The sequence below is a fragment of the Oxyura jamaicensis genome, chromosome 5 (assembly GCF_011077185.1).
Source record: "Oxyura jamaicensis isolate SHBP4307 breed ruddy duck chromosome 5, BPBGC_Ojam_1.0, whole genome shotgun sequence".
Lineage (NCBI taxonomy): Eukaryota > Metazoa > Chordata > Aves > Anseriformes > Anatidae > Oxyura > Oxyura jamaicensis.
In genome coordinates, this window is record NC_048897.1 from 60710242 (window position 1) to 60737186 (window position 26945).

Sequence of the window (26945 nt, forward strand, 5' to 3'; positions counted from 1 at the left end):
CTTTGAACTACAAAATGCAGCACCTGGAGTTTCATGAGAAAAGCACCTCCCTGGAGAGCTCAGTTCTTGCCTGAGCATCCAGCCCTTTGGAAAAATAAGGGCTGAATAAAGCGCTGCTTCCTTTCAGTGGTGTGTGTGTGCATGTGCTTCTGAATGAGATGAGTTCTGTCCAAGCAGTACAGGCTGGTCTTTAACAGTGGGAGGAGAACTATTTTGGGACCTGCTTTAACAGCTTGCATACCTGAATGCCAGGGAAGAAAATACAGGACCTTGCTTTCCCGGTGATCCAAAGGTCAGCGTGACTCTAGCAAGTGTTTCAGGCTCAAACCGAGTTCCCTAAACAATAAGGGACAGTCTGTGGATGTCGAGCTTAATGCAAGCTTTTGTTACTTGCAACCAGCTCCATCACGGGAGGTGATGCTGCTCAGCGGAGAGCTGCTGTCATCTTCCATTTGCTTTCTTTACTGCTACCATAAATGGCTGTACTGTAAAAACACTTGTTGACTGCTTGCGGTGGTTGATTATATAGCGCTTCAGCTGAATGTTTACTTGCTGCTTCTTGATGTGGTTCATAATAGATGTGGCTTTTTGTAACGTGAAAGTAGGTATTTGCACATAAAACTGTAGCTTGTGGCATGGCTTAGCGTGAAGCGGATCTGTACGTGAGAACAAGCCTGCTAATGCTCGTCTCTGGCCTGCTGGGCTGCTGGGTTTTGTGAAGTGAATGAGGACGGTGCCTTACAGGAGATGTGCTCCTCTGCCTCAGTGTTAACAATATTCGGTTGGGAGGTAGTTACATTCTCACCTGAGGTAAAGCAGTCCTTGCTATTAAGATCATAAATTCCCTAAAAGTAGAAGAGATACTGCTGACACAGACCTGCTTAGGTCCTTAACTGAAGGGTGAAATGTTCATCTAAACGTCGTTTAGATATTAAGTAACGTTGGTTATCTCTCTCTCTTTCTTTTCCATGCAATGTCTGTGTTAATTCCAGGCCAAAAGTCAGCTCCCTCCGAGTTTCCAACGTGCTTTCCTGCTTTTTCCTGCCCTGCGGTTAGGGTGACACTGACTAAGAGTGGTAGTACACCTGCAGGTGCAGAGACAAAGGGGAAGAAACTCTGTGGTTGGTTTTGGTCTAAGCAAATGTTTTGCTGGTAAATATGCTTTTTTTAGATGGAAATTGTTGCTTGCTTAAATATGTAGCCTGAATAGCGAAGACAAAAGCTTTTTTTAAAATAAAATTCGAGGACGTAAGAATATTTCCGTTTGACAACTGTTTTTTGACTTGAAAATCTGGAGTTTCTGTGGCAGAAAACTCTGGCACTGTGTAGGAGCACAGAAATTGCACTCGTTGGAGCTTGAGGATCTCATCCTTAACCCTGCAGATCAGCTACCAAGCAGAACATAGCGAGACGGTGCCTGTAACCAGTTCTGCAGTACCAAATCTTGCTCGCATGTCAAGATTAGCAGCTGTGTAAAACCACTTGATAGCTTCTGGTTCCTGGAATTAGTGTCTGTGCACATTTCCCTGTATGTAAGCTGTGTCGGTGTAAGCAATAGAACCTTGTGGGACACTGACACAAAACGTGGAACAGAAATTTTAGACTTCACAGCCATGAGTCTTTTCTCTTTTTTTCTTCTGACTACCGAGGGTAAAATTTTCCCTATTACCCCTTGTATTCCTTCTAGGAACTTGAACTATCTGTCTCCAATGTAGAAGTTTCAATGTGCCCATTCGGAAAGATCAGAAGTAAAATGCTGCATTTCCTTTTATAAACAGCCCTCGTGTACTGTCCTGCAACTTCACGCTTAATGAGAAAAGCAGTCTGAAAGACACTGGTGTCAGGTGTGAAGGAATAACCTTCCATCTGGAACTCTGCTGCTAATGGTAGTGAGAGGAAAAACTCGCATAATGCCTCTGAAGACATTTTCCAAGGATGTTAAGAGACTTCAGTGTGACGACAGGTTAGGCTGGAAAGAAAAGCACAGTACTCCGCTGGTATCTGGAAAATGCTCGGTATTACTCTTCAGCTGATTAAATGTCTTTGAAAGCTTTGTTTTAGTTGCACAGATCCGTGCTGCAGGTTCCTTGAATGCTGTCTATTGGAATTCTAATTTTATTGTTACGGAAACCCGCAGCCTCCGAAACGGCAGTACGACTTTGACCCAGCAGCGTCCCTGTCAGTGAGAATTCTGCTTAAAGCACTTGTGCTTTTCCACAGGCACCATGCCTCATCGTGATGGCAGGTTCACCTGTATCTCCGAAATCTGTGCCAGGCATCTCTGCTGAGCAGGGGTAGAATTTCTGTCTTACAGGCACCTTCAAGGATGGAGTAACTATCACATTGCTCTGCTCCGTTTGGCTGACAGTGCAGGTTCAGTCTAACAAGTCCCCTCTGTTAGAATTTGATCCATCAAATGTGGTGTCCAAACAGATGAGGCAAACAAAGACTGCTTGTGTTCCTGGGAGCTTCTGGACATGCTGTCTCTGGTGCTAAAGGGTTTCCACAGCCTCTTCTACCTGACCAAGTCCCCTTCCTTCCTTCTCAGAGTCAGGTAGGTTAACCTGACGCCTTGGGTTAGAGACGAGGCAGAAAATGCTCTTAAGCTTTGTTGTTTGGCTCTAAAGCCCAGACAAAGGTTATTAATGCTTCTCCTTTTATGTATGGGTTAAGAAAGTGACACTGTAACGTCAGGTCCTTGGAGAAACCTTTCTTTGTAGAGAGGACATGATGGTTATGGAGCTTATTGCTGGGCTTGGGTGTGATGGCACATAGGTGCTCCTTTCTCAGTTCTGTGCATGTTGTGAGCCTGTGTGCTGGCCCTGCCAGGATCTGAAAGTGCAGGCCCCTGATGATGTTTGTCAACCACTCAACCTCTGTCTGAGGTTTGACTGCTTAGCTGCAAACTTCAGAGAAACTATTTCAGTAGGCAGAAATGCACGTGTTCATCTTAGGCTGTGGAGTGGTGCCTGATGTGGATGTGCAGAAATAGCTGGCGCTTGGGGACAGTGGGTGCTCCAGCTGCTGGACCGCTGCAGCCGGCGGCACGGGGCTCGTACGTGCCGAGGCCTTCAGCCTCACCTGGTGGGGCTTGCAAGCTGTGTCGATGCGAAGAAACTTAGGAAACGGTCTTGTTAAAAGTGTGCTCTCCGTGCGTTATCATTATGGCAGCTTCTTAGCATGATCTTCTGGTGTGTCGCTTGCCACCTGCAAGCTGTTCAGATATCCTAGGCAGTTTCCCCTTAGAAAAGGGTGTTTTCTTCTGAGTTGATTTTGCTGCACGTATTATAATGGTAAAATGTACGTCATTCAGCTGCGGATGTTGGCACTCCTGAATAATTAACGTGCTTTCAAGAGGTCCATGTTTTCATAGGTAGACAACCACTTCTCTCATTATCATTTAAAACTTTCATGACTCAAGAAGATAACCACTTTGTGTATTTTACTTAGCTGGATGAGGATTTGGGGGGAAAGCTAGTAATTATCAGCCTTGCTAATGAAAATTGATGGCTAAATAACACAGCTGCCATTTCAGCATTCTTGGCACTTCTGGTTATGGCACTTTCAAAACTTAAAGATTACAGTAATTGTCTGTAGTCTGTGAAATGAGTCTAGACAGCCGAGTCTCAGGCCAAAAGGTTGGAGTTAAATAAATACACGATTTGGGCACATAAAGCTAATAGAACGGTGCTTGTCTGACACAATAATTCTTATTAGATTTAAGTACTATTTTATAGCTTTTTTCCTAAATAATTAGCTTCTAATGATCAGCCAATAAGTCTTGGAAAAATAAGATACTCCAGACTTTGCTAATGAAGCTGAATGTTTTCATGTTGGATACTGTCCAAGCTGGTGCTCAGAAATTCTATGGGATTTACTGTGGTAATAGAAAAAAATACTGGGTGGAGACTAGTGCATTGCTGTCTGTGACTGCAGCGGTCTGGTAGTGTACATGAGGTATGTTACTGGCCCTGAAGGTCATCTTCACTTTTAATTCAATATATGTTGATGATTCTGAACCTTTTTTTCTTAACAGCACAAGTGGTAAATGGTGAAACCTTCTGGAAGCTTGGACTATTCTGGTTCAGCCCATTTGGCAGGTGCACACGCCTATACAAAGTGTGTGTGTGTTGATATAAATCTGTGTGTATATATATATATTCTAAATATATAAATATATTTTAAAGGCAGGGCAAAGAGGCCGATCCCACCTTCCTCAGAAGAGGAAGAATCCACCTTCCCAGGGCAAAGAGGAGAACCCACCTTCCTCAGGCTTTCTGCCTGCATGCTTCCAGTGGACTCCGATCCAAGTCCTCATTGGCTTCCAAGCTGTAACAAACACACAACTGACAAAAGCACCTGGCACTGTAGAGAATTGAAATGTGTTAGGAAAGGTAGGAAAAGGCTTTTACTACCAAAAGCAGATTTTTACTTACTGCTTTTGGAATAAGGAAGATATTAACTTCAGAAGGTTTTTTTACCTTAGCCTGTTGCAGAATGTCAGGGCTCAAACATTTTTCAGGTACTTTGTAGAAAATAGAATATGAAGTAGGACTTAATGTTACTAAAATGCACTAGACTGGCTGAAGTGAGTTTTTGTTTTACTTGCTATTTTGGGCTAGAAAAACCTCTTACTGTGTTAAAGTAATAATGAGTCTCAATGTCCATAGTGTGTAAGCCAGGCAATCTGAGAAGTCCAGTTAACAAGCAATTTGTTTGCAGCTTAAATATATTTTAAAGGCTCTGATTTGATGTGAATACTTGCACTCTCCTCAAAGGTTTATTTTTGCCGTGGAGTCAAGTTTTTTAAATCTACACTCGAGTAGATTTCAGTACTTTCCTCGGAGTTGTGAAGCGCCTTCTTTCTGAAGACTGTAAATGCCCTAAATGTAGTTTATTGCCTCTAATCTGAAGGCCCTTGCTGCCTTAGGTTTAAGATACTGAAGTGATGAGCTATTTTAATTGGTTGTCTTACCCCGTTACTGTACCTAGACTTACAAATCAAAACCTCTTGTCACACAGTGCTGTAATTTGAGGTGTTCTGATGATGTCATGTACATGATAAAAGTACATTCCGGTAATTTTACTTGCCCCCCACCCCCAGGGGGATTTTTTGAGTAACATTACTTTCTTTTTACTTATAGCTGTAGTCCTGTTACCTGGTTATACAGATGTCCTGAAGTCAGATACTCAAGTGTAAAAAGATGTCAGGCTTCTTGAGGTAGAAGCTGAGGTTCTCCTGAAGAGCTTGTCTGAGCTACTATGTTGAAAACTGTCCAAACCTGATGAAATTTTATAGCTGAAGAGATAGAACTGAATATTTTAAATGTTATTTGAATTGCAAGTGGTTCTTGCACATATTTGCTGTGAAGCAAAAATGAAATTAAATGACATCAAGACTCGTCTATACTGGCAGGATAGAGCACGTTTTATAATCAGGCGTGTTTAGGCTTGAGAAATTGCATAGCCTTCTTCAAAGAATGTTGCTGGTGCTTGCTGGCATTAAGAGGCATTAATTCTGGGCTTTACAAAGAAGTCTTAAAGGACAGTGAAAGTGTGCTTTTCTCTGACGTTGAGTAATGAGAACTGTATCGAAAGTAAGTAGTTGTAGTCCAAAGTTTAAGGTGTGTGTTGCTTACAACAGGTCTGTGAGCGTGTACTCGGTGTTCAGTATGAAAACAATAAATAAGAGGCGGGTGTTCACAGGCCACTGAGCTACCAGTACTGAGCTGTGAACCAGCAATGGGAAAAATGTAAGCATAGCTCGGGTTCTGTTTGAGTTAAAATCTGAAAGCTGCTTTAAGTGTTTTTTTTTTAAGGAAGATAGTTTTTAAAAAGATGTTTGAATGCATTTCAGCTCTTAATTGAGGCAAGTGATGTTCCTTTCTGCAAGAAAACGCATGTATTTAAAAAAAAAACGCCCGAAATAACAAAAACCAAACGCCACTTACTGATGTTACGTATGTGTAACTGCTATCCACTCTGTCCATAATTCAAGTGTTGAGGCTGCATTAACACTTCATGACAGTTATCCTGACAGTTTGTGAGCCAGGCAGGAAGTTAGTAAAAAGACATGTAATCCTTTTCAATAAAGTAGCTGCAATATTTATTCTTTAAGCCTCTATGATAGGAGTATGCACTCAAAATTTGTCAGAGGCTGCCTCAGTTATGTGTCAGACTTTTCTCCCTGAGAATCTGCTGTGTTTTCATGGGTTCTTTTTTTTTTTTTTTTTTCCTCCAGGATCTTTTAATTATCTGTTCAGCAGTTAGGAACTCTCCAAACTTCTGCCTGTGAGCCCAAGCCGTTTTGTAAGTTGCTCGTTGGCACTAGGTTCAAGTGAGAAGGGAGATTGCTTTCCTGGGTCGCTGCAGCCCAAGCAGGGTAGGAGAAAGTAAAGCTGCTTTATTACAAGATAGAAGGACAAAAATTAATGGGTGTTGGAATATCTGAAGCACTGGTGGATGTTCCTGTGAGGAGCACAGAAATCAGTTTCATTTCAGCCTTTCATCTTCCTGAGCTCTGCTCTGCTGTCTGACCTGCACAAGCTGAGGCTTCAAAACCATCGTGGCTCCTAAATCCTGCTGTGAGCCAGTCCTGCTGAACCATGGATACAAATGTGGAACTTCTTAGTGTACAGCTATCTAGAGAAATATATCACAAGTGAGTACGTTTATGGGTATGGAGTTTTATTGTTCACTTAGGGAATTCAAAAATCGACAGGTACATAGCCAGGATTCAGATACGTGTGTATTTGTCTTCAAACCAAAGACAGTTTATCCTGTGTCCCCTTGTGCCCCCTGTCCTACCGTATGCTTCCCAATGCCCGTGGGGGAAGAAGAGATGGTTTTGTTTTTAGGTGCTTCGGGTAGGGACTGCTGCAGAGTTTTCTTTACAGAAAAGAGCTGTAGTATATATGGCTATGTGCATGAAGTACCTCTGTGTACTGACCACAGATTACTTTTTTTTTTTCCTGAAGTGCTTGTTCAGTGATTGCTGTATGTGGAGGAGCAGGGAGCAAAGAGAGGGAGAGATGTAAGAATACGTGGCTGTATAGTAGGACTAACTTGTGCTTTTAGTGTTTCCAAACAAAGCACAAGCTTCTACAATCCTGGTGTGCTGTGTATATATATTTTCAAATATCCATCCTGGGGGAAGACTTAGTTATATGTAACAAGTCAGATGTTTATTATTGTATTCTCACCATATCTTCTTCAAAATTTAAGATTTGCACTTCTGTCTGTGAAGTCCATGTTGTGGGATGATGTAGTGGATGTGCTCTTAGACAATTCTGGATAATGTAAGAACATTGCATTCTCTGAGGTCTGAATAAGCATGAGCTTAATCACAAATACCAGTATTTTATGTACATGTAATTCTCGTTCTTCAGGAACAGATAAAAAGAACTTCTCATCTTGATAAAAGCAGCCTTGTTGTTTCTGCCAAATGCTGAGAAGGGGCAATAAGAATCAAAGAAGGTGCTCGGATTGTAGTCCCCCTGCAAAGGGGTTGCTCTGTGTATGGCTCGTGGCACCTTTCTTTCACTATAACTTCCTTTGGTTCTGTTGTCGTCTCTTCTCACTGGCAGTGAAATTATCAAGTGTTTCACATCACGTGATAATTATGGTAATTGTAGTAACAAATGGCATCTGTTTCCCTGGGTGGCCATAACAGTGCTGGCAGTAGACATCAGGACAGCAGGAAGTACTGCAAATTGAGGGAAGCATCACGGATTGCTTTGAAGCACAGACTGTTTTAATGTCTCATTTTTTCAGAAGAAAGGAGCAGGTGGTGCTAATCTTTCTAGAAGTTACAGTGACTCTTAGGGATTTGTGTGAGTATGGGATGACTGGAGAAGGACACACCTGTCCTTCTGTAGTGTGATCCAGTGTTTTGGAAGCTGTCTGCTGTCTGGTCTGTCTTTGATGTAATTCTAGACTCTTTGTTCCACATTCTCCGCGATCTGCAACACCACAGAAAACCTCTGTAGTTCTGCAAAGTGACTGTTTATGCCAGCAAAGCATGCTCAGTGCTGCCTCAAGCACTCCCTTTTTAAAAAGGACGCTGGGTTGGCGTGGGTAGCTCCTGCAGTTCTCCTGGTGCCTGTGCAGGGCCTGAGCCCTCTGCAGATGGTGGGCCCTGTCCCGGCCCCACCTCAGCGCCTGCTCCCCTGGCCCGTCCTGAAGTTCTGGGCCCTAGGGTGGGCCCTAGGGCATCGTGCAGTCATGGGGGGCCGAGTGTTCGGCAGCCCTGTCACAGGCTCCTCATCAGCTCTGGGTTTTATTCTTTTCTGTGACCTGGAGGTCTATGAAGTGGTAACTCGGTTTTGCAGCATCTGTTCCGTCAGCTTAGTTCCACCCCCCACACATACACATTTTCCAGCCAGCCAACCCATGCGTATCTCAAGGAATTAGCTCAGAAGCCTCATCAGGAGGTTCTTCAGCTCATCTCTTGCGAGGCATCAGCCCTGGTGGCCGCTTTGCCTTGTGAGCGGTTCTGCCGGGCCCGCGCCAGGCCTGTGAGGCGGGCTGCGGCTGCTGCGTGTCCCTGGGGACTGAGCCCTGTTCGTGAGGGGCAGGGACATCAAAGCTCCGTGAAACAGCAGCTAAGTGCTCCTGCAGTCTGAGGAAGGGTAAAACACCACATCGGGTTTGTTAGCGTGGGTCTTGCTGCTGTGGTGCGTTTGCAGGTAGCAGAAGCTGTAAGGCTTCAGTGGGCTGCAAAGCAGTGATAGTTACAAACATCGATGCAGCCTGTCATTCAGACCTTAATTCATCGGCTGAGAAGGCTTCTGAGGCACAACCCAGGACCTGAGACAGAAGGGTGGCCGCCTGAGTTCCTACTGACTAGCCGAGGGCACTGTAGTTGGAACAAGCACCAGAAACACCGATTTAGGTGAAGAAAGATGTTTAGAGAATAACTTGCTCAGGTTTCTCTCTTTTTCTGTATTCAGTATTTCTGATACAGTCACCGTGTTGTGTGTTAGGGCTGCAGCAGGTACTGTTTTTCCTGTGCCTGTGGTGTAAAGGCATGCCACTACAGCCCTGTGGAGGGGGGCACGAGCAGACCGATGTCTTTGGTGAAATGCAGAGGAAGGAGCTAGAGACGAGGTGACAGCCTTGGGGATAGTCGGAGGAGAAGCTCCAAAAGAAATCACGTAGCACAGCTGGGGTAATGTCTTGGGATCGTATTCTTTAGGTATCTATGAATGTACTTGAGTCTAAAGCTGAACCTTTGGTGTGTAACATTCACCAACATGTTTGTTGCAAGCCCAAACTTACAAATTTTAGCTGGGAAGGCTTTTGGGGCTATTTGCAACGCTGAAATTGTGGGTGTTATTTAAACCCAGAGACGGTCTGTAACTTCAGCTGGAGGGTGGAAACCTTTCTATTTCCTTGCCTTCACTGGGCTGAAACCAAAAATTTAAACATGTGGAAAAAATTTAAATAAGCAGCTAGTGGCTCTTTGAAACATTAAGCGTATATTTAGTAAATACAAACGGAGATTATAGACACAGCGAGGATAAATATGTATCTTGGCATGTGGCACCCCTTTAACCTTGTCATGGTGGTGTGCTTTTGCTGGGCTGGGCTGCCCTTTTTTTGTGTCCTTCAGGCTTTGCATGCAGCTCCCCGCTGGTAGTGTCTGACTTCTCTTCCGTCCCAGAGCTTAGATTTGGGTGCAAAAGCATCCGATGGTTTTTCAGCTTGCAGATTATTAATGGCCTAATGAAGAGTAATTAAAAAAAGCTGCCCAAAAAAATGCGAAACTTCCCTGTGGGTCTGCATCTTTACGTGTAAGATGTCTTCACTCTGCTAATTGCTGTTATTAATTTATGGAGAGGGAGTCCTGAGACTGTGAGCGAGTCCAGCTAATGGAGGAAGTCCCCTTTGTGCATTAAAGGCAGCGTAACGAGTGGGGGAGATAATAAACCAAAGGCAGATTTTCACACTTTCTCCTTGCCAAAAGCCTTGAGTGATGGAAACAATGATTTGAAGTTATTCTTATCTTAAGCGGAGGAAAGCTGTGAGAACAGCGGTCGGTATGGTCATGTCGTACTTCCAGGGTGCTACAAGTAGGACCTCCTGGGAAGGTCGGGGAGTGGTGTTTGAAATGCAGTTGGTGAGGCCGCGCGTGCGTTCAGGAAGGGATGCTGGTGGTGGGCTGCCCAGTTGCGGGTGATGTAGCTGTTGCAGGAATGGCTCTTTCTTTTCTCCACAGAAGGGCTCGCATCCTTGGCAGGTTTTCTCATCTCTGGACTTGATTGCCTCAGCAGTCTTAGAAAGAGGAAACCTAGAAAACTTGTTGCATAATATTTTGGGTAAATTGAATGGTTGATGAGCCTACTGGGCTTGGCTTCTTGTTTCCCTTCTAGGAAGTGGGTGGAAAAGAGCCTTGATTTCATTAGTGATTAAGGGAGTGGTGTAACAGTAGAGCATGTTCAAGTTACCATCTTCATAGAAGTTTCCTCTAATTATTTCCTGCAGGCAGTGGCCAGCTGCAGTGGAGCCAACTGAATGAGACTTAGCTCTTCAAGTTCATCATTAAAAGCTTAATTACATTTGGGAGATATGTGAGAACGGCGTCCCCGTAGGGTGACCATCACAGTACCACTGGAGAGTGGTTCTGTGTGGCTTGTACCAGCTGGAAACGAGATCACTGGCATTTTGCAGTTCAGCAGGGCAGCTGCGTTGAAGCGTTAAGGCTGGTACGTAACCGCTTCTGTGAAGCAGGCAGCAGTAGGGTGGCAGTGCTTAACAGGAGCACAAACAGAGGCAAGTCCTTTAATCAGTTCTGGCCAAACTCCTTGACCTGCTATGCAAAAAGGCTCAAGCCTTGGGCTCGCTGGGTGTACGGGCACCATGTCACTATCGCAGGACAGCGTTTGAAGGTAGAGGAATATTTTGGGGGTGCTGTGTCATCCCATTATTTCTTTAAACGCTGTCTGTATGGCAGCAGTAAGGTCCGTTTCTGCTCAGATTGATACATGCTGTATCTGCTACATCTAATTTTCATAAATCAATCCTGACTGAATAAGGCCTGCGAGCTGTGGTTAATGCTCCCTGTGGCAAATAGTCCCAGTGCAATTTGGGAAGACTCCTTCAAAACCAGCAGCTATTTCAGGCACATTAGCTTTGTCTACTGCCTGGAGGTAAACCACCACACTAATTGCCTTGCAAACCTCTCCTAGAGTGGCTGTGACAGCAGATTTGGCAGTGTGTCTCCACGGGAGGGAAGAAATTGCTCATCTGAGGCTTGTTAAATGGGGAGCTCTGGCTTGTGCTCAACCTGAATTCGAGATGCAGCCGATGCTGGGTTGGGACCACTTACTCCCTCTTCTGAGGGAGGAAAAGTGCTCTGTGCATGTGTACCGTGTCTGATGCTCTCACTTTGTGGTTTTCTTTTTCTAGGAAAAAAAAAAAAGTTGGAGGATTTGGGGAGAAGGGGAGGGTACAGAAACGCTCTAGATATTGCAGAACTTGCTGCAGTTCTTGGACCTTGGAGGGATAATAAGGAAAATATGAAGAATCCCTCCGAGATGATGACAATTGTCTGACTTCTCTTGGTGAAAAATACTGCACTTGTTGGATATAAACGTGGTGCTTTAGGTGGGCTACTAATACCCATTCAGGAGAGTGAAATAAGCTGATTCCAAACTCTCCCTTTTTTAATTTTTAATTTTAGACTTTTTCAGTTTCCTTAACAAAACATTGGACTTCTCTTCCTTGTGATCTTCCTTCTAAAGTCAGATTCTGTAAATAACTTGATTTACACACTGGTACGGTCACACAAATGATTTTTTCTTCCTTCTTTCAAAGTTTTTTAAAGGTCGCAGAGGACTTGAGACGATTTATAGTTATGAATAGGTTCATTCATTTAAAAAGTCGGGTTTTAAGCCTCTGGATAAAACTAAGTCATGGATATAGGTAAAAGAAAAGATGAGAATGATTTTGAAGGATGTATTTTTCCATTTTGAATCTTCAGAGAAGGTATAAGGGGATGACTTGTACTCCGAACATCATCTGGGTTCCTCTTCTGTAGTGAGACGTTCTGCTGACCGCAAATAAGCATCCTTCTGCTATGGAAGTTGAAGTTGTGTGTGTGCTCCTCTTATCACCCCATACCTCTTTTGTGTGTGTGCGCTGGAATTATTTAGTCTGGTCAAATATCCTAAAAAGGGGAGGGGGGGGGACACACAGTTTCTTAACAGTTGCTTGTCTGGAAACAACATCAGACACTGAGAAAGGTGTGAAGGACAGGTCGCTAGGATTTTATGCTTTCCAGAGAGGAGCGTGGTTGTTTTAATTTGACTGTTACCTGTCAGTAGCTTGGTTGTACCATGATACTGTTGAGGCAAAGCTACCGAGTGCCATGTACGTGTACCCCGAGAGGACAGGTAACTGACCTCGAGCCAAACGCAAAGGGATGTGCGGGGTTGGTTGATCTCGCTGATCTAGGCTAGGGGTCAACAGTTTCTTGGTATGATGCCAAATCTAAACGAGTAGATCAGCAGCAACCTACACACACTCTTCCTGTAGCCACCTGCAAGATGGCCAGGCTGTGGTGTGTGAGCACAGGTGTAATTTACAGAGCATCTACACGGCTGGTAAAGTGGAGGGGGGATTGTGGTTAAAGCTTTTAGAAATGCTAACCCTAGGAGAGAAATCCTAGGAGCAAGACGATGCGTTAAACTCCTCTGAGCTTAAAAACAGAATGCTGCTTGTTCTGCATGGAGCCCTTGCTAGAAACAATTATAAATCTGTTACAGAATTCTAGGAATTGCTGGGAAAATCCTAGTGCTTCCTAGAAATTACTTGAGGGGGGGAAGGGAAGCAAATCCTGGAAACTTATGAGAATTGCTGAAAACATCTGCACCCTACCAGATGTTCAGAGAGACTTAGCAGTTCCTGGAGGCCTAAAAAGCCACTAGAAACTTTCTATCTTCTAGTAAGTCCTGCTGGGAAATCCTAGGGATTACTAGAAGGTAGGAATCCAGTAAATTCAGTAACTCTGCTAGTAATTTCTGTGACTTAAGAGCATCTACAAGGAATAGAAATGCTGCTGTCTCTGAGTAAGGTGGCTATCAACCTGCTCATCTTCAGTAAGACACGGAGCGCGCAGCCTTAGCATCTTACTCGGTGGGTGTCCTCGTCTTACACATGTGCTTTTTTTTCCCTGCAGTCCTATTTTGTTACGGATTATGACCCAACGATCGAAGACTCCTACACCAAACAATGTGTGATAGACGAAAGAGCTGCGCGCTTGGACAGTAAGTAGCCCAACAGAAACAAAGACAAAGCAGCTGTAGCTGTCGGTGCCTGTGCTCGCATCTGTATGCGTAAACGTAACATGGCTCAACTGTGCAGCATGTGGTTTTATGTCCGTTTGTGGCTGATAAAAGCTAGCTTTGTTTTATTAATGTGATACCCAGAATTCAAGATACTTACGTCTTACGTGCAAAAGTGCCTCTCTTACAGTAGATTGGACATTTCTAAAGGATTATTCCCAAAGTTTTAGTACCCATAAAAACTAAGAACTTACAGAACTCCAGTCAGTGCCCTGGGTGATGTGGTGGAATGAAGCCTGCATCAATGGGCTGTCACATGCTGCCTCTCCAATCTAGCTGTTTTGTTATAAAAGTTTCAGTTCCCCCTAGTCAGTGACTTCTTTAAGGACAAAACAGCACCACTCCCAACACCCTTGCCCTCTCTGTACGTTTTACAGCTGCATCAGCTGGTCCCAAATTCATCAAAGTTTGTCAGACTGTTTCTGTGTTTGCTTCGTAGATCTGGAATTGTGGTCAGTCCAAGGATGCATTGGGAATCTTAGTAGAAATCTAGCAGAATTTGTACAAAGTGATTTCTGCTTAGCAATATATAGGACAGGCTGTCACAATCTCCTATTAGGAAGGATTTTTATTTTCAGTCTGCATTCTAAGAACATGAACTGTAGTAACTAATATTTTCCTTATATTCAGTTCTGGATACAGCAGGACAAGAAGAATTTGGAGCCATGCGTGAACAGTACATGAGGACAGGGGAGGGTTTTCTGCTTGTTTTCTCAGTCACTGACAGAGGAAGGTAAGCCTGATGTAAAGCTACTGTATCAAAAATCTGTCTTTGTAGTAACTGATCTGAAATTGCTGCTCATCCTTTATTGAAATAACCTCTAACAGAATGCATTCACTTACATTCTGCAATGCAATACGTCTTCAGCACTGACAAAAACCCGTTTGAAACGAATCACGTAAATGAAGGTATCTGCCTCTTACAGTAGGTGACTTGAAAACAAAAACAACAACAACAAAGCTAACTATATTCAGGCACTCCATTATAGTCCAGAGCACTAGTTTCCTGTAGGTGAGAGATTTAAAGGATTGTTCACTAGTATGTATGAGTTCTTTTTCCTTTTTTTTTTTTTTTTTTTTTTTAAAAAAAAAAGGCAAAGCTATCCCCTTGCTGTGTGCTTGTCAGCATCGCATGGCTGGCTCTGGCTTTCTGAGCATGCGTGCCCAGTTCAGGCTGTCTCTCTCACTCTTTTGCAGGCAGATGCTTGCTCTACCTATTCGCATAACTCATTTATGGCAGAGTTCAGATGAAACGTGCATTTCTGGAAGCTCAGACAGCTCGGGGAGGTAGAGCCTGATTATTGTAAGAGTAGGCAAATGCCACGTGTGTACAGAAAGCCCCTTAATATTTTGGCTGTGGTCTTCCCATGTATGTAGAGAGAAAGGAGAAAAGGTCAGGGAGCTGTCTTTCTACTTGCTTTGGGTTGTAAAGAAGAGCAATAAAATGGGGGGGGGGGGAGGAATCTTTGCAATATCTTTTCCTTGCGGATTCAATCTGTGATCTGATAATTTACTCCTGATGTTACAATATCTGTCTATAATGAGAATTAAAATATTCTATGGAGCGTGTGCATGTTCAGTTGGATCTGTACCTTACAATTAAGAATGCTGCTAGAAGTACAACTTTGTCTTGACGTACTGTCAAAAGAGACTTCTACGCTTCTGTTAGATGTCTGTGTCTATGCCTTTTAGGACACTGAGCACTTATGTTAACATAAATATTTTTGTAACAGAGGACTGTACATTTTAAAAGTCATCATGTGTGCTCCTTTGCTTTTCTGAAAAAAAAATCTTAAGCAGATCTTGACGTGTTAATCCTGCACATCACTTCCCCTCTGAAATCCTTAAGAGACTGCTGATGAGCAGGGTTTTCATTTTTGGTCTGTTACCCATACAATTCAAGACTTGCCTTGCCTGTCCATGAAGTATGTGTCTTCCAAGGGTATCTGTCTTGTGTGGTGGAAGGGTTCTGAACTGAGAAGTCTGAGTGAAGAAGCTGGTCACTTGCAACTCCTTTCCTCCAGTTGCTACAGACATCTGAGCAGAGTATTAAAAATGCATATGTAAATGGGGGTCCAAGTATGCCTCGTGGTATTCCTGCTTTCTAATTCACATTTCCTCTCAGGGTTGTTTTATAAGGATGAGCTGTATTGGTGTTATCATGTCTATGTAATTTTTGATGGAACTTTCTTACTGGTGATCATCTTGCTTTTAAAGTTTAGTTTACAAAGGTGAGTGTAAATGACTTCATACTGTATGCCCAGACTTAAATGTAGTGGTTGGGATGTCTGTGATCTAAAGGCAATGCAGCTGTCAACCAGTATCTGTGCTGGAGCTCCATATGCATTGACATAGCTTTAACAGTGCTTACTGAAAGTAGCGCATTTTTTTCTCTCCAGAAATCTTTATCTAGGTCAGAATTAGCTTCTCTAATCTACTGCCTTTGGGGAAGATTTTTGCCTTGCTCACCTTTAAGCGCTGCTGAAGTATTTCTTAATGCCTAACCAGCATCACTACCTGATGCAACTTAGTTGGTAACTGGAAAGCTTTCTGCTCATTTATCCCAGCTGTTTTTCTCCAAGAAATAACTTTCCCATTTCCACCAAAATTCCTAGAAGTAGCTGTGCAGGTTGCTAGCTGAAACATTGATCACCAGTGTCTCCAGACTGTAGTTTCAATATTCTAGGTAGAGCTGAACTCCAAAGTCAACGTTTATAAAGCGGACTGTGGTTGCTTGGTTCTATTCAACTAATTGGCATCCCAGTCCCTCTAGAATTAAACAGAACAAGGGTTTTACTTACCTTGCTGTCCAAACTGAGTCCAGTCCAGTGCTAGCTTGAGTCAGGATTTTTTTAGTTTGAGTATTGAATGATCCTCTAATCAGTCATGCTATGACAGTGAAATCTTTGATAAAGTGCCTGCAGCTGTCTGTGCTTGTGTGGCATGGCAGGGCAAGTCCAAGTAGGTGATTCATTGTTCCTGAACTTCTACAGAACTTGAATCTATGAATTAGTACACTGATGCTCTACTTTTCTTTTTGCAGTTTTGAAGAAATCTATAAGTTTCAGCGACAAATTCTTAGAGTGAAAGATCGTGATGAGTTTCCTATGATTCTAGTTGGTAATAAAGCAGATCTGGACCACCAAAGACAGGTAACTAATTTATTGCTAATTGCTGCTTGCTTTCTTACAGAAACATCACAGATTTCCTCCCAAAAGTAGTGGGAACAAGAAACAAATGAAAAAAATCACATATTAGCTAATTGCAATGCAAAAAACAACACTCAGGGTCAGTGCTTGAAGAATCTTAGAAGTATGATGGCATTCTACAGAATGAGAATTCTACAGAATGAGAATTCTGCTCTGCTCCACAGAGCAGATCTTCAGTCTGACTCACTTGGATGATGTTAAGACCAGATCTATTCACATACAGAGGTTGAGAGCTATCTGTCATGACTCAATCATGAATGTGTGTAATTTTTCCTTTCTGTTACTCACCATGGCGCGCTATGCCAAGCAGGGTGCATTCCAGCATTCCTGACAATTCCTTGCTTTTACTGCTCGCTGCTGTTATGTATGAATGAGTAGCCATTTGTCTTTTTCCATTTAACCACTTATCTTCTGCACGGCTAACTGAACAGCTTTAGAAGTTGGAAGTACAGCAACACAATGTCTTCCTTACTCATGCACCTTAACATTAAATTTTTGTGGAAATTAGTTGAAAGATAGCTTGAAATATTTGATTTAGAATGATTTAAAGAAGGAGCTTTTATGTGTTTTCCAATTTATTGATTTTTGTTAATCAAATCGGTGGTTCAAACTGGAATGGGAATAATCGTACTATACCAGCAGGAGAGAAGCGGGTGTCATATTTGTGGTGTTCCTCAACTTCTTTCAGCATTCTAGTGTTTTTTTCACGAGACAGTGAGATGACTCTTAAAGTTTTACTGGCAAACACGAGAGTAACCTGAAAGTGAACTACATGCTACCAGAAGTGCTGTAATTATTTTGAGATTAACAAAGAGAAGGCATCTTTAAATGATGAGATATTCTCAGATTTGTTTACCTGACATAGTACCTGTCCACAATTGCTTACACAAATACTGCTCTTGGCTAAACAAAATCTTGTTTTATGTCAAGAACCAGTGGATGGAACATGAAAGAAATAGGCTTGAAGCAAACACTGTTAATACTTCAGTGGTTTATTTAGTTTCTCCAATAGTACCTGAAGCCTTTAGTACAAAATAGTTGCTGTCAAATATGCTCCCTTGATTGTCGTTGCATCCTCTTTACCCAGAACAGGAGTAGGAAGGTCATTACAGAACTAAAACCTGTGTGGAAAGATAGGGTCTGGAAAGTTGTACTCGATGAGCCTTGCAGGTCCATTCCAACTTGGGATACTCTGTTCTAAGAACTTTTCGCAGAAGTCCCTCAGAAGTTACTTCTTGTGTTCCCACGTGCACAGAACTATCTGGCCTGTCCCCGAGACAAAAGTGAGATGTGTACACACATCATACCCCCATCAAAATTCCCAGATCTAACCTCGCAGGTCCTGAAACGTGATGTACTTTAATGCACACATGTTGCCTTGGAAACCATGTAGGTAAAACTGTGCTGTTCTGCAAACTCTTAACAGCTGATGGACAAACATCTGAATGCTTTGGGAGGGAAATAACATCTCTGTCAAACCCAATTCTCAGAGGATTCCTACAAATGTAAATGGTAATCCTATACATCTATTTCTAGAAATACTTAGGATCTATGTTCGGTCTCCTTCACCCTCCTGATGTTATTACACTGGCTGTAACTTACCTGTTTCTCTGCTCAAAGAAGAGGTGCCCATCATTTTTCTCCTGCTAGTCCCTCCATGCTCAATTCCTAGTTTCTTTTTCAGATCGTGATAGGCAGAGAAAAGTGTAAGCTTAAAGCAGCTGCTTCCAAAATTAAGCAAAGTTGCTTAACATATGAACACAACAGCGCATGTCCCCAGAGCTTTTTGTTGTTGTTTTGGCTTGTCTAATTGATTAATTACTGGCAAGCATAACTTCTGGTACTGCTGTGCACATAGTGCATGTGCTAATTGGTGGATTTGTCACTTCCACAATAGGGCAGGGCTTAAACAGCCTCCGTTAAGCTGGAGGTTTCCAGAAGTGAAGTTCTAGGTTTGCTGAAACAGGTGGTTTTTAACTCTTCCCTGCCACTTCCCCCATCACGTGGTGGGGGCTCAGTTGGTCTTCAGTCAGTCTGAAGGAATGGGTTTGGGATGCTGAGCTGACATAAGAGGTCCCCAGAAGGGAGAGGCCTCCTCTCCCCTTTGACTTCACGTTTGTGCTCTTTCCTGTGCTGGCTCTAGCACTCATCCAAAGCACTTTGTGAGCTGAATCATTTCTCAAGACAGGGAGAAAAACAGGCAAGCTGGAATGGCTCTGATACATGTGCGAGTTAAGTCAGCTCATGGAGGAATGGAGTGAGTGCCAGAGCTCGAAGCATGGGAAGGGGTGGGACTGGCTCTGAGCAGAGCAGGGAGGAGCTGGGGTGGGGGGGAGAAAGTGAGACCTCGCCTTTTGGCAGCAGTCGGCAGTTAGATGTTATCGGCTGGATGTTAAACAGCAGCCAGAGCCTCTGCTCCGTCACGTGAACTCTCACTGCAGGCATCCATTCAGAGCTGGATCAGCTTGCTGACCTGGCTGCAAACGAGTCCTGCCACCGCATCTTCCCAAGTATGGAAAACTTCAGCCTGCCAGGCAGGGTCGTCCCTCACTGGCTGCACAGGCGGCTGCGGGGGAGCCTTGGGGAGGAAGGCAGAGCTCTCCCTCACCCAGCCCGGAGCCCTGTGCTAGCAAGGTGTCGCGGGGCTGCGACTTGTGGGCAAACATGAGAGCAGTGCTAGTCCTCTGCGTTTTGTGTTCTCGGTCTGCTGGTTGTTCTCGGTCTGCTGGTGTGTCAGGCTTCTCCCGCTGCGTCAGCCAGACTCCTCTTTCGTATAAGGCAGTCCTGCAAAAAGTCATTTTGCTCTTTTAAACTTGTTCAATTAGATAGGGATGTTTTTCAGCTTCAGAACTTAGCACTTTTCAGAAACTCAGGAAGCTGGATATAAGGTTTTAGAACAAAACCTGCTTGTATTAGACATCCTCCTTTTCCCTAACTACAGGAGGCAAACCAGTGAACTAATGGCGAACACGTGATCTGAGAACATAAAGCTAAAGTCATTTAGCATATGTCTTGATCAGCAATTGATACTCAATATAATTAACACACCGATCTTCCTGGATCCTGAAAGAGTTAAACGTGTGAAAGTGGTTCGGGTGTCTCAAGGGTCCCACCACACCTTTATGGAAGTAAAGTTGGAGTTGAAGGCAGTTGAGTGCTGTTCTTATGACACCATAAATCTGGAGGTAAGTAACGTGTAACTGATCCAGTGCAATGGCAAATGTTTCTCAGGAAGTACGGGAGCCGCCTGGTACTGCAGAAGTGCTCAGCCTGTAGTGTGAGCTTGATGAAATGTCAGCGGCATACCGACACTGCAGCCTGAAGCAGTGGTGGCTGTAGTAACGACACAGGTCAACTTGCGTGGCTTTGTAAGGAAAGAGATGAAATGGAAGGTTGAACTAGCAATTCGCTACGGTAATAATTGTAGATACATGGAATTAAGCAGACTTCATGTAATTGCCTCCCGTGTAGCATGGGAGGCGAAGTCCTGAATGCGTTGGGTTGGCAAAGAGAACTGATTTATTAGAGGAAGAGCGAGTGTTAATCTTCTGAATTTTCTTCTATGGTAAGAATATAGTTACCAATATTTCCAGGTACCCCAATCAGTCATGTGTTTGTGACTGACCACGAAGCCAAAGTTGAAGCACTCTCTCATTGCTCTTTCCATAAAGTAAGTGTCCTGTGGTAGTCTCTCTTAAATGGGTTGATTCTGTACAACTTGGACAACACCCTACAGTAAGGCTCAGTAGGGCACCCGGTATTTTAGTAACAACTGCTCCTGACGGGGGAGTAGGCTTGTCAGTGCACGGTATGTATGACTTTTTTGAAGGTAACTGCTAGCTTAAGTTAGATCAAGTCTGATCATTCCCCAGATGGCAGGGGTTCAAAGAAAATCCAAGTTGCAACAGGAAAGTGCTTGAATTTCATTAAATGATAGTTTTTCCCGTTTGCTTTACTACTGAACAAATAGTGACCTAGTGCTGAGACCATCTACGTTGCTAGATACCTTTAAAACAAAGTTCTAAAAGAGAGGTGAGGTCCTTGTGGCTTCCCTTTATGCCTAGACAGTTGCTGATCCTAACCATGGCTTGTGTGTGCCAGAGGGACCTTTTGAAATCAGAACGTGGACAAAATACAGCGCATGGGTAGCGGACCGGGCGCGTGAAGGTAATGCTGCCTGCTATAAGCCAGAGGTGGCAGCACCTACAGTGGACAGAGGTGCTCTTCAGGAATGACGGGGCTCTCCCCACGAGTGGCAACGCGTTGCTGTGTAGGGAGCACTGACCACGGGGAGATAGAAATGGAGCGCTTCCTCGAGGTGGAGAGGAACCTTCTGACATGAGTACACCACAGCCCTTAGTCTGTGCAAGGATGGAGGCAAAATACACGTACGGTGTTGAACTGAAAACGAGTCTGTACTGCAGCAGAGCGTTGTAGCATTTCTCTAGGTGCAGGGAAGTACAGAAAGTTCAGAAATGAAAGTATTTCTGACAATTCTCAGATAAAATAGTGAGGAAGGAAGGCAATCTGAGACGTTCACAGGATTCTTCTGCAGATACTCAAATGGAAACTTCTTCAGAAAGAAGCCTGTTACTTAGGGAGTTGGGGGATAAGCTCTTCCATGTTTGACTTGCTCATTTTCATCCATTACAGTGTTTAACTTGAGAAACGTTTACCAAATATTGAACAGTGTGAATGAACAGTGTCAGAAAACAAATGGTAGAACGCCCTAAAACAAGGGATGAGCATTGCAACTGATGCCATTAATATTCACCCTTCATTTTACCAAAAGTAAGATGTTCCAAGCAGAACCAACACATACAGTTTATCAGAAATTTCATGGTTCCATTTATTTCTATCAAAATAAAAGTGTTGTCTGAAGGAAGAAATGTGTAATTTTTATTTTGCTGTAATTTTTATCATTTTAATAAACTTTCCTATCATCCTTACTGGAATTTGCCATGACGCAGGGTTGTTGTACATACTAAGGGAGAATGTCGTGATGTAAATTCATATTTTTGTTTTCTAGTATTTTTATGTTTGTCCTTCCAACATTCCCCTCAGCTTTGAAAACGGAACTGCTCTGCTGTGGCTTCTAATTTGCTGTTTGAGCACCGCAAATGTTTTCGTAGTGTGTCCAAAACCAATTTTGTTGTTGTTTTTTTTAAAAGTGACTTTGTGGTCACTGGCATTGACTGCAAGCTAATCCAGGAAATACTGGTAAAATTAGACAAAATGATAGATTATTTTGGAATTGAGCAATTACAGATAATCTAGCAAAAGCAGGCTCTAACGTTACATCTGTAATTTTTCTAATGGAGAATACTCTGAAAGTATAGCTTAACTTGATAACAGTCTTAGCTCCCTACAAACCAAATGTAGCTGTATCTCTAACATGCTTTAGATACAATAATGAAGAAAACAATAATCAGGTACCTGTAAAGACTGCATAGAGTTTATCGTTGCTGTTAGGCTGTTTTTTCCCAGTTATTTATTGTTATTAGGCTTTAATCTCTCACTTTCTGGGGCTGCAGTAGCCCCAGATGAAGTAGCCCCAGGGATGAAGGAAAATAAAGGGGGTTGGTTTTGCAACTGCTACCTTATTATTGATAGCTTAGCTTATTTTTGTCTGGTGAACGAGGCAGAGAGTCCTAAAAGGTTCTGAAAGCCCTCATACAAACTCTCTGGGGTTATGCCGTGTCACTCACCTGCCAGCTATGGAATTTCTTAAATGCAGCCTTCATAAGCTTTGGAACAAGGATGTTTTGGCATCAGGGGCTGGAGGGGAAGATGAAAGTGGGGTGATTGCAGCTACTGGAGCAGGAAACTTGAATGTCATTCAGTTTTCAGACAATAACGGAGAAATGAAGGATCCCAGTCCTTCCCGCTTTGTGCCCGGCTATTAAAAATGCAGCTCCAGTAAATTATCTTGGTTGTGTAGGGTTTTTTTTTTTGGCTTCAGCAGATGGTGATAACACTGAAATAAACGTAGCTTCAGTGAGTGTTTGAGATCAGCGGGTGCATCCTGAGTTACTCTAGCTGTAATGGCACAAGGTGCTGCGGGGGCTACTCGGAGAGGGGTTAGTGGGAGCAGCTCTCAGTTCAGCAGTAAGTGTATAAATACAGCACGAGTGGGGGTGCTGGCGACAGAGGAGTCGAGTGTGTTGAGGTGCTGTGCAAGAAGACTCTCAGACCATATGTATAGCTGTAGGAAAGTATTTTGTAAGTTAAAAGGTAAAACTTTAAGTTAAAACTTGTGCATCTTGCACTGCGCTGAAGGCTTGCAATGCTGTTTTTCTATTTCCATTTCTGTGTAGTTTCCTAATCTCAGTGTGCATCTGACTGCCTTTTCAAAAACAAACTAAAAATAAACCCTCAGGTTTTTTTGTTCTCATGGTATCAGCCCCATACGTGCTGGTTTAACATTTTTCTGTGAAAGCAGGGTAATCTTTGACATTTCTGCCACTAGCCGCTGTCTTGGCAAGATCTGTCGTACTTCCTTTTATCACTGAAAGCTGCCCTTTCCTCCCTGTGCTGGGGGTAGGCTTCCTGTTGAAGTCTTTTTCATGTTTTGCACTGCTCAAGGTGGCCTTCTGTCATCTGACCTCACTGCTTTCGGCTTCATCCAGAAACATGTAGCCATCTCCTTTGGTTTTGCCCTGTGACAAACTTGTTCCTCCTTCCTGTGTTGGAAGCTTCCTGCCTTCTGCTTCATCATTTTAAATTTTATTCCAGCTCTGTATGGTGCCCACTATCTCCCTTTTCTCACTTGCCCCAAGGAGACAAGGGGTAGGACGGTGTCTCCTTAATATTTAAGTGGGGAGACTTCACGGAGATTTAGGCTACATTTAAAATTGGCTGTCTTAACATTTTGCTATGTCATAAATATATTTCTTCCGATTTTAATAAAGATTCGTAAGCTAAATACCACTTCTTGTTTTAAAAGAAGTAATCTTTATTTTTCCTCTAGATTTAGCCGGGCCAGGAAGAGGGTGAATTTAGCAACAGAATTCAGAGTGCTCTTAGTAATCCATCAGATTTTGACTCAGGCACTTGCTTTGAGGATCTCCTGTCTGCTTAGGAAGAAAACTCTGGTCTTGTTATTGCAGAAGTGAGGCGAATGGCAGGCAGCTGCAGTGGAGGAAATGGGTATGTTTAACAAACAACCACCCTGTCCGTTGCAGCACGTGGGTTTGTTTTCCAGGTGTATCACGTAGACAGTGCAGAAACTCGGGTCAAATAAGCATTATGGTAGATCCTTAGGTTATTTGCAGTGTCTTCTGATACAAATGTGCCTGCACAGCCTTTAGCTTAATGATTGGTTTCACTTACAGGTGACACAAGAGGAAGGTCAGCAGCTAGCACGACAGCTTAAAGTAACGTACATGGAAGCCTCAGCAAAAATCCGATTGAATGTAGACCAAGCTTTTCATGAACTTGTCAGAGTTATAAGGTACGGTAACCGAAGTCCAAATAATCGATGTCCCTGTATTAATGGATAGCTCCAGCCAATATATGGAAATGCAGTGGGAGATCACGGGGAAAAATCCTGCCTGCTGTTATCAGTGACCTTCCACCAATACTCTGTTCTAAAATTTTCCTGCGTGTTGGCAAAAAGGCTCATGTGAATGTTACGTGTATTTGAAACAGAACTTCTTCACCTTACTATTTCAGATTTTATTGATTACCCAATAAGCCAAACAGGTAAAATAAGTCTGAATATTGGCAGTCTGTAAAAAGAGGGGTTCCTTAAAAAAAAAAAAAAAAAAAGGCAAAATCAAAATACCATCACTCATTTTATAAGTTGTTTGAGCATGAAAAGTAAGTCCATCCTCTCTAAGAGTGTAAAAACAGTAAATTCAGATGCAGTATTTATTTTAGTGAAAATGAGTCTATGAATTTAACTTGAAATATCTGTTTCCAGGAAATTTCAAGAACAAGAGTGCCCTCCTTCACCAGAGCCAACACGGAAAGAGAAAGACAAGAAAGGCTGCCATTGTGTTATTTTCTGAGAATCCCAAGAACCAAGCTGTCAACTGCCAGATTGTTATTTTTTTCTTTCCACCATTTTCCATCACTTCTGGTATTGGTCTAGCCTTATATGTGCATGTCCTAAAAGTGGTCACCAGAATAGCCTTAGTCCAAGAAGCTGGCAGAATAGTTCTTGAAGAAGACTCAGTCATCTTGGGGCAGACTTCAAAGCAAAACACTAAGGCTGCTTCTTTAATACCACAGTTCCCTCCTCTCTTAAGAGCTTGCACCTTGTGGAGTTTTATTCGCAAAGGAGATGAAACCAAACCGTGTAGGACAAGGTGTTGAAGTCATGCATAAATTGTCTCTTGTGAATTAATTTATTTTTACTTCTGATGTTTCATTAGCTTATTACAAAGACCTATATTGAAGCATAGAGAATACTTTTAAAAAAAGGGGTGGATTGGCTTTTTTGCCCTCAGCTAAATTAGACTTGAGTATTCAGCTAGCCTTAAGAAACCTACACTGAATTTCATTGTCAGCAAAATTTTCATCTCTTGTTTATGCTGCAGTTTTATTTCAGTGGCCAAAACAGTCTACTGTATTTATTTTATGAATCCAGAACAGCTACAGGATGATTACTGCTACTATTAGAATATGGCCAAATACCTGAGCTCATTCTGGATCGAGGCATTTCAGCTTAATATGAAATTTCACATCATTGTTTGGAAACAACAACAACAAAAAGTGTCTTCCTTTGTATTTCTGGGTAAGGGATTAAGGAAAACTAAAATTGTAGCTGTTTTTGTTTCATGTGATATAAAAATGAATTTGATCTTTCCATTGTCAGAGATGATTAAATGTTTTTGCTATATACTTTTATACATTATTTTCTTATCAAACTAGTTAACAAGTATTTTTATATGTTTGTAAGCAAATATGCTTTCACAGCATAACTTGTGTATATGTAAAGATGAGTATTTAATTCTCACAGTTCACTTTTAACTGACAAAATGTGGGATTTGCCAAACTGTGGTAAACTTCTCCTTACTCCTGGTTATACCCAAGAATGGCCAACTATGTGCCTGCCCAACACACCCGTAGAGTAAAATCTAGTGTTGTGTTTTAATCGATTGCAGTATCCCTTACTAAAGACTGACCATTATGTGAATTATTAAACTGTAAGACTTTTAACTGATTGTTTAGTTAAACTGTGGATGGTTGTTTAATTTTGAGTTCTGTGGATTGTGTTTAAACAATTCAAGAGTATGTTCCCTGATATTGAAATACTGAGTGGTATTGCACAGTTGTCACCTTACTGAATGTGTCCAACAGTTCTTCGAAACTTGATTATTAAGCAAACCCTTGTATAACTTCAGGTGCTAGAATTAAAGATGATCTAACCGTTATCGGGGGTAAGCACATTGCCTCATTCTGACTCTTCTAAAACCTCTGGGTTTTTTTGGAGGGTGGGGGGAAGAGGAGGGTGATGGAACTTGGGAGGTAAATGTGCATATCTGCATGACTTTCCGTCAAGCTTGAAAGTGAAGTCTACTTAAATCATGATAGATGGTAAAAGCTGATGTTTATTTTGATTTAAAATATGTAGTCAGTGTGCCACTCGACTGTTCCTTTGTGCTTTCAGGCTGTGCCATGAATCTGTCAATGTCTGCTGAGAAATAGTATTTAAACAAGTTCTGGTTATCTTTACTGCAGCAAAGGTACTAGACCTAGAAGAAACACTAGTGCCATGCGTGGCAGAGGAATGCAAAGTTGGTGTTTTTTTATATATAATTTAGATTAGGTTCTGTAATTCTGAGTTTGAGAGAGTGAGTGGCTCCTTCTTCCCACCTTTAAATAAAGTTATTGGTTGATGGCAGGCTGCTTATGAATAATGCCTAAAAAATTCCAAGTAGAAGTGATGGTGAAAGTGCATTTGGGAGATGGATTTTATTTTTCAAGTCAAATGTAAGAAATTACAGCCTGCAGCAAAGACCTTATGTTTTATTGTCTTAAATGTGGAAAGGTTGCTGGAGTTAAGTCACTAAATGTGTGGCACTAGAGTGAGTTAAGAGAAATTACTGCAAGCACATCTGAGATTAAATCTGTGAGGTGCGCATATGCTTACTGTTTCATCTTTTTCGTTTTTTGACTGTTCCCTCATAATAAATTGATCCTAAAATAACTTACACAGACAGGTATTCTAATATGTAACTCTGTAATTCATAGAAAAGGTGGAGAGCACCCCACCCTTGCATTTCCTCATTTGTAAAGCAAAATTGCTTTGAGGTGGTTGATGCTAAGCAGCCTACTCCTATCTGCTAAGCCGCATTGTAAACATGGTAAACTTTTTCAGCAAGTTAAACAAGCGGGACCACGGCCTGCTGCCATGGAAATCTGCTTTAAGTTGATTAATGGA

The 26945-nt window shown here is 42.5% G+C and overlaps 1 protein-coding gene and 1 long non-coding RNA gene across 2 annotated transcripts in view; both read left to right on the plus strand.

Moving 5' to 3' along the window:
* The window catches only part of RRAS2 (RAS related 2), a 39561-nt gene extending 13616 nt beyond the window's left edge, over nucleotides 1-25945 (plus strand). The window contains exons 2-6 of the mRNA XM_035328186.1: nucleotides 13181-13268; nucleotides 13977-14079; nucleotides 16390-16498; nucleotides 23890-24008; nucleotides 24480-25945. Coding sequence (XP_035184077.1) covers nucleotides 13181-13268; nucleotides 13977-14079; nucleotides 16390-16498; nucleotides 23890-24008; nucleotides 24480-24567 — 507 coding nt within the window. The 3' untranslated portion in view covers nucleotides 24568-25945. The remainder of the gene's footprint in view (nucleotides 1-13180; nucleotides 13269-13976; nucleotides 14080-16389; nucleotides 16499-23889; nucleotides 24009-24479) is intronic.
* Nucleotides 17067-18319, plus strand: LOC118168082. Its single transcript, XR_004751348.1, has 2 exons — nucleotides 17067-17530; nucleotides 17577-18319. It is a non-coding gene; the product is annotated as an uncharacterized LOC118168082 (long non-coding RNA).
* Nucleotides 25946-26945: the final 1000 nt, after the last annotated feature.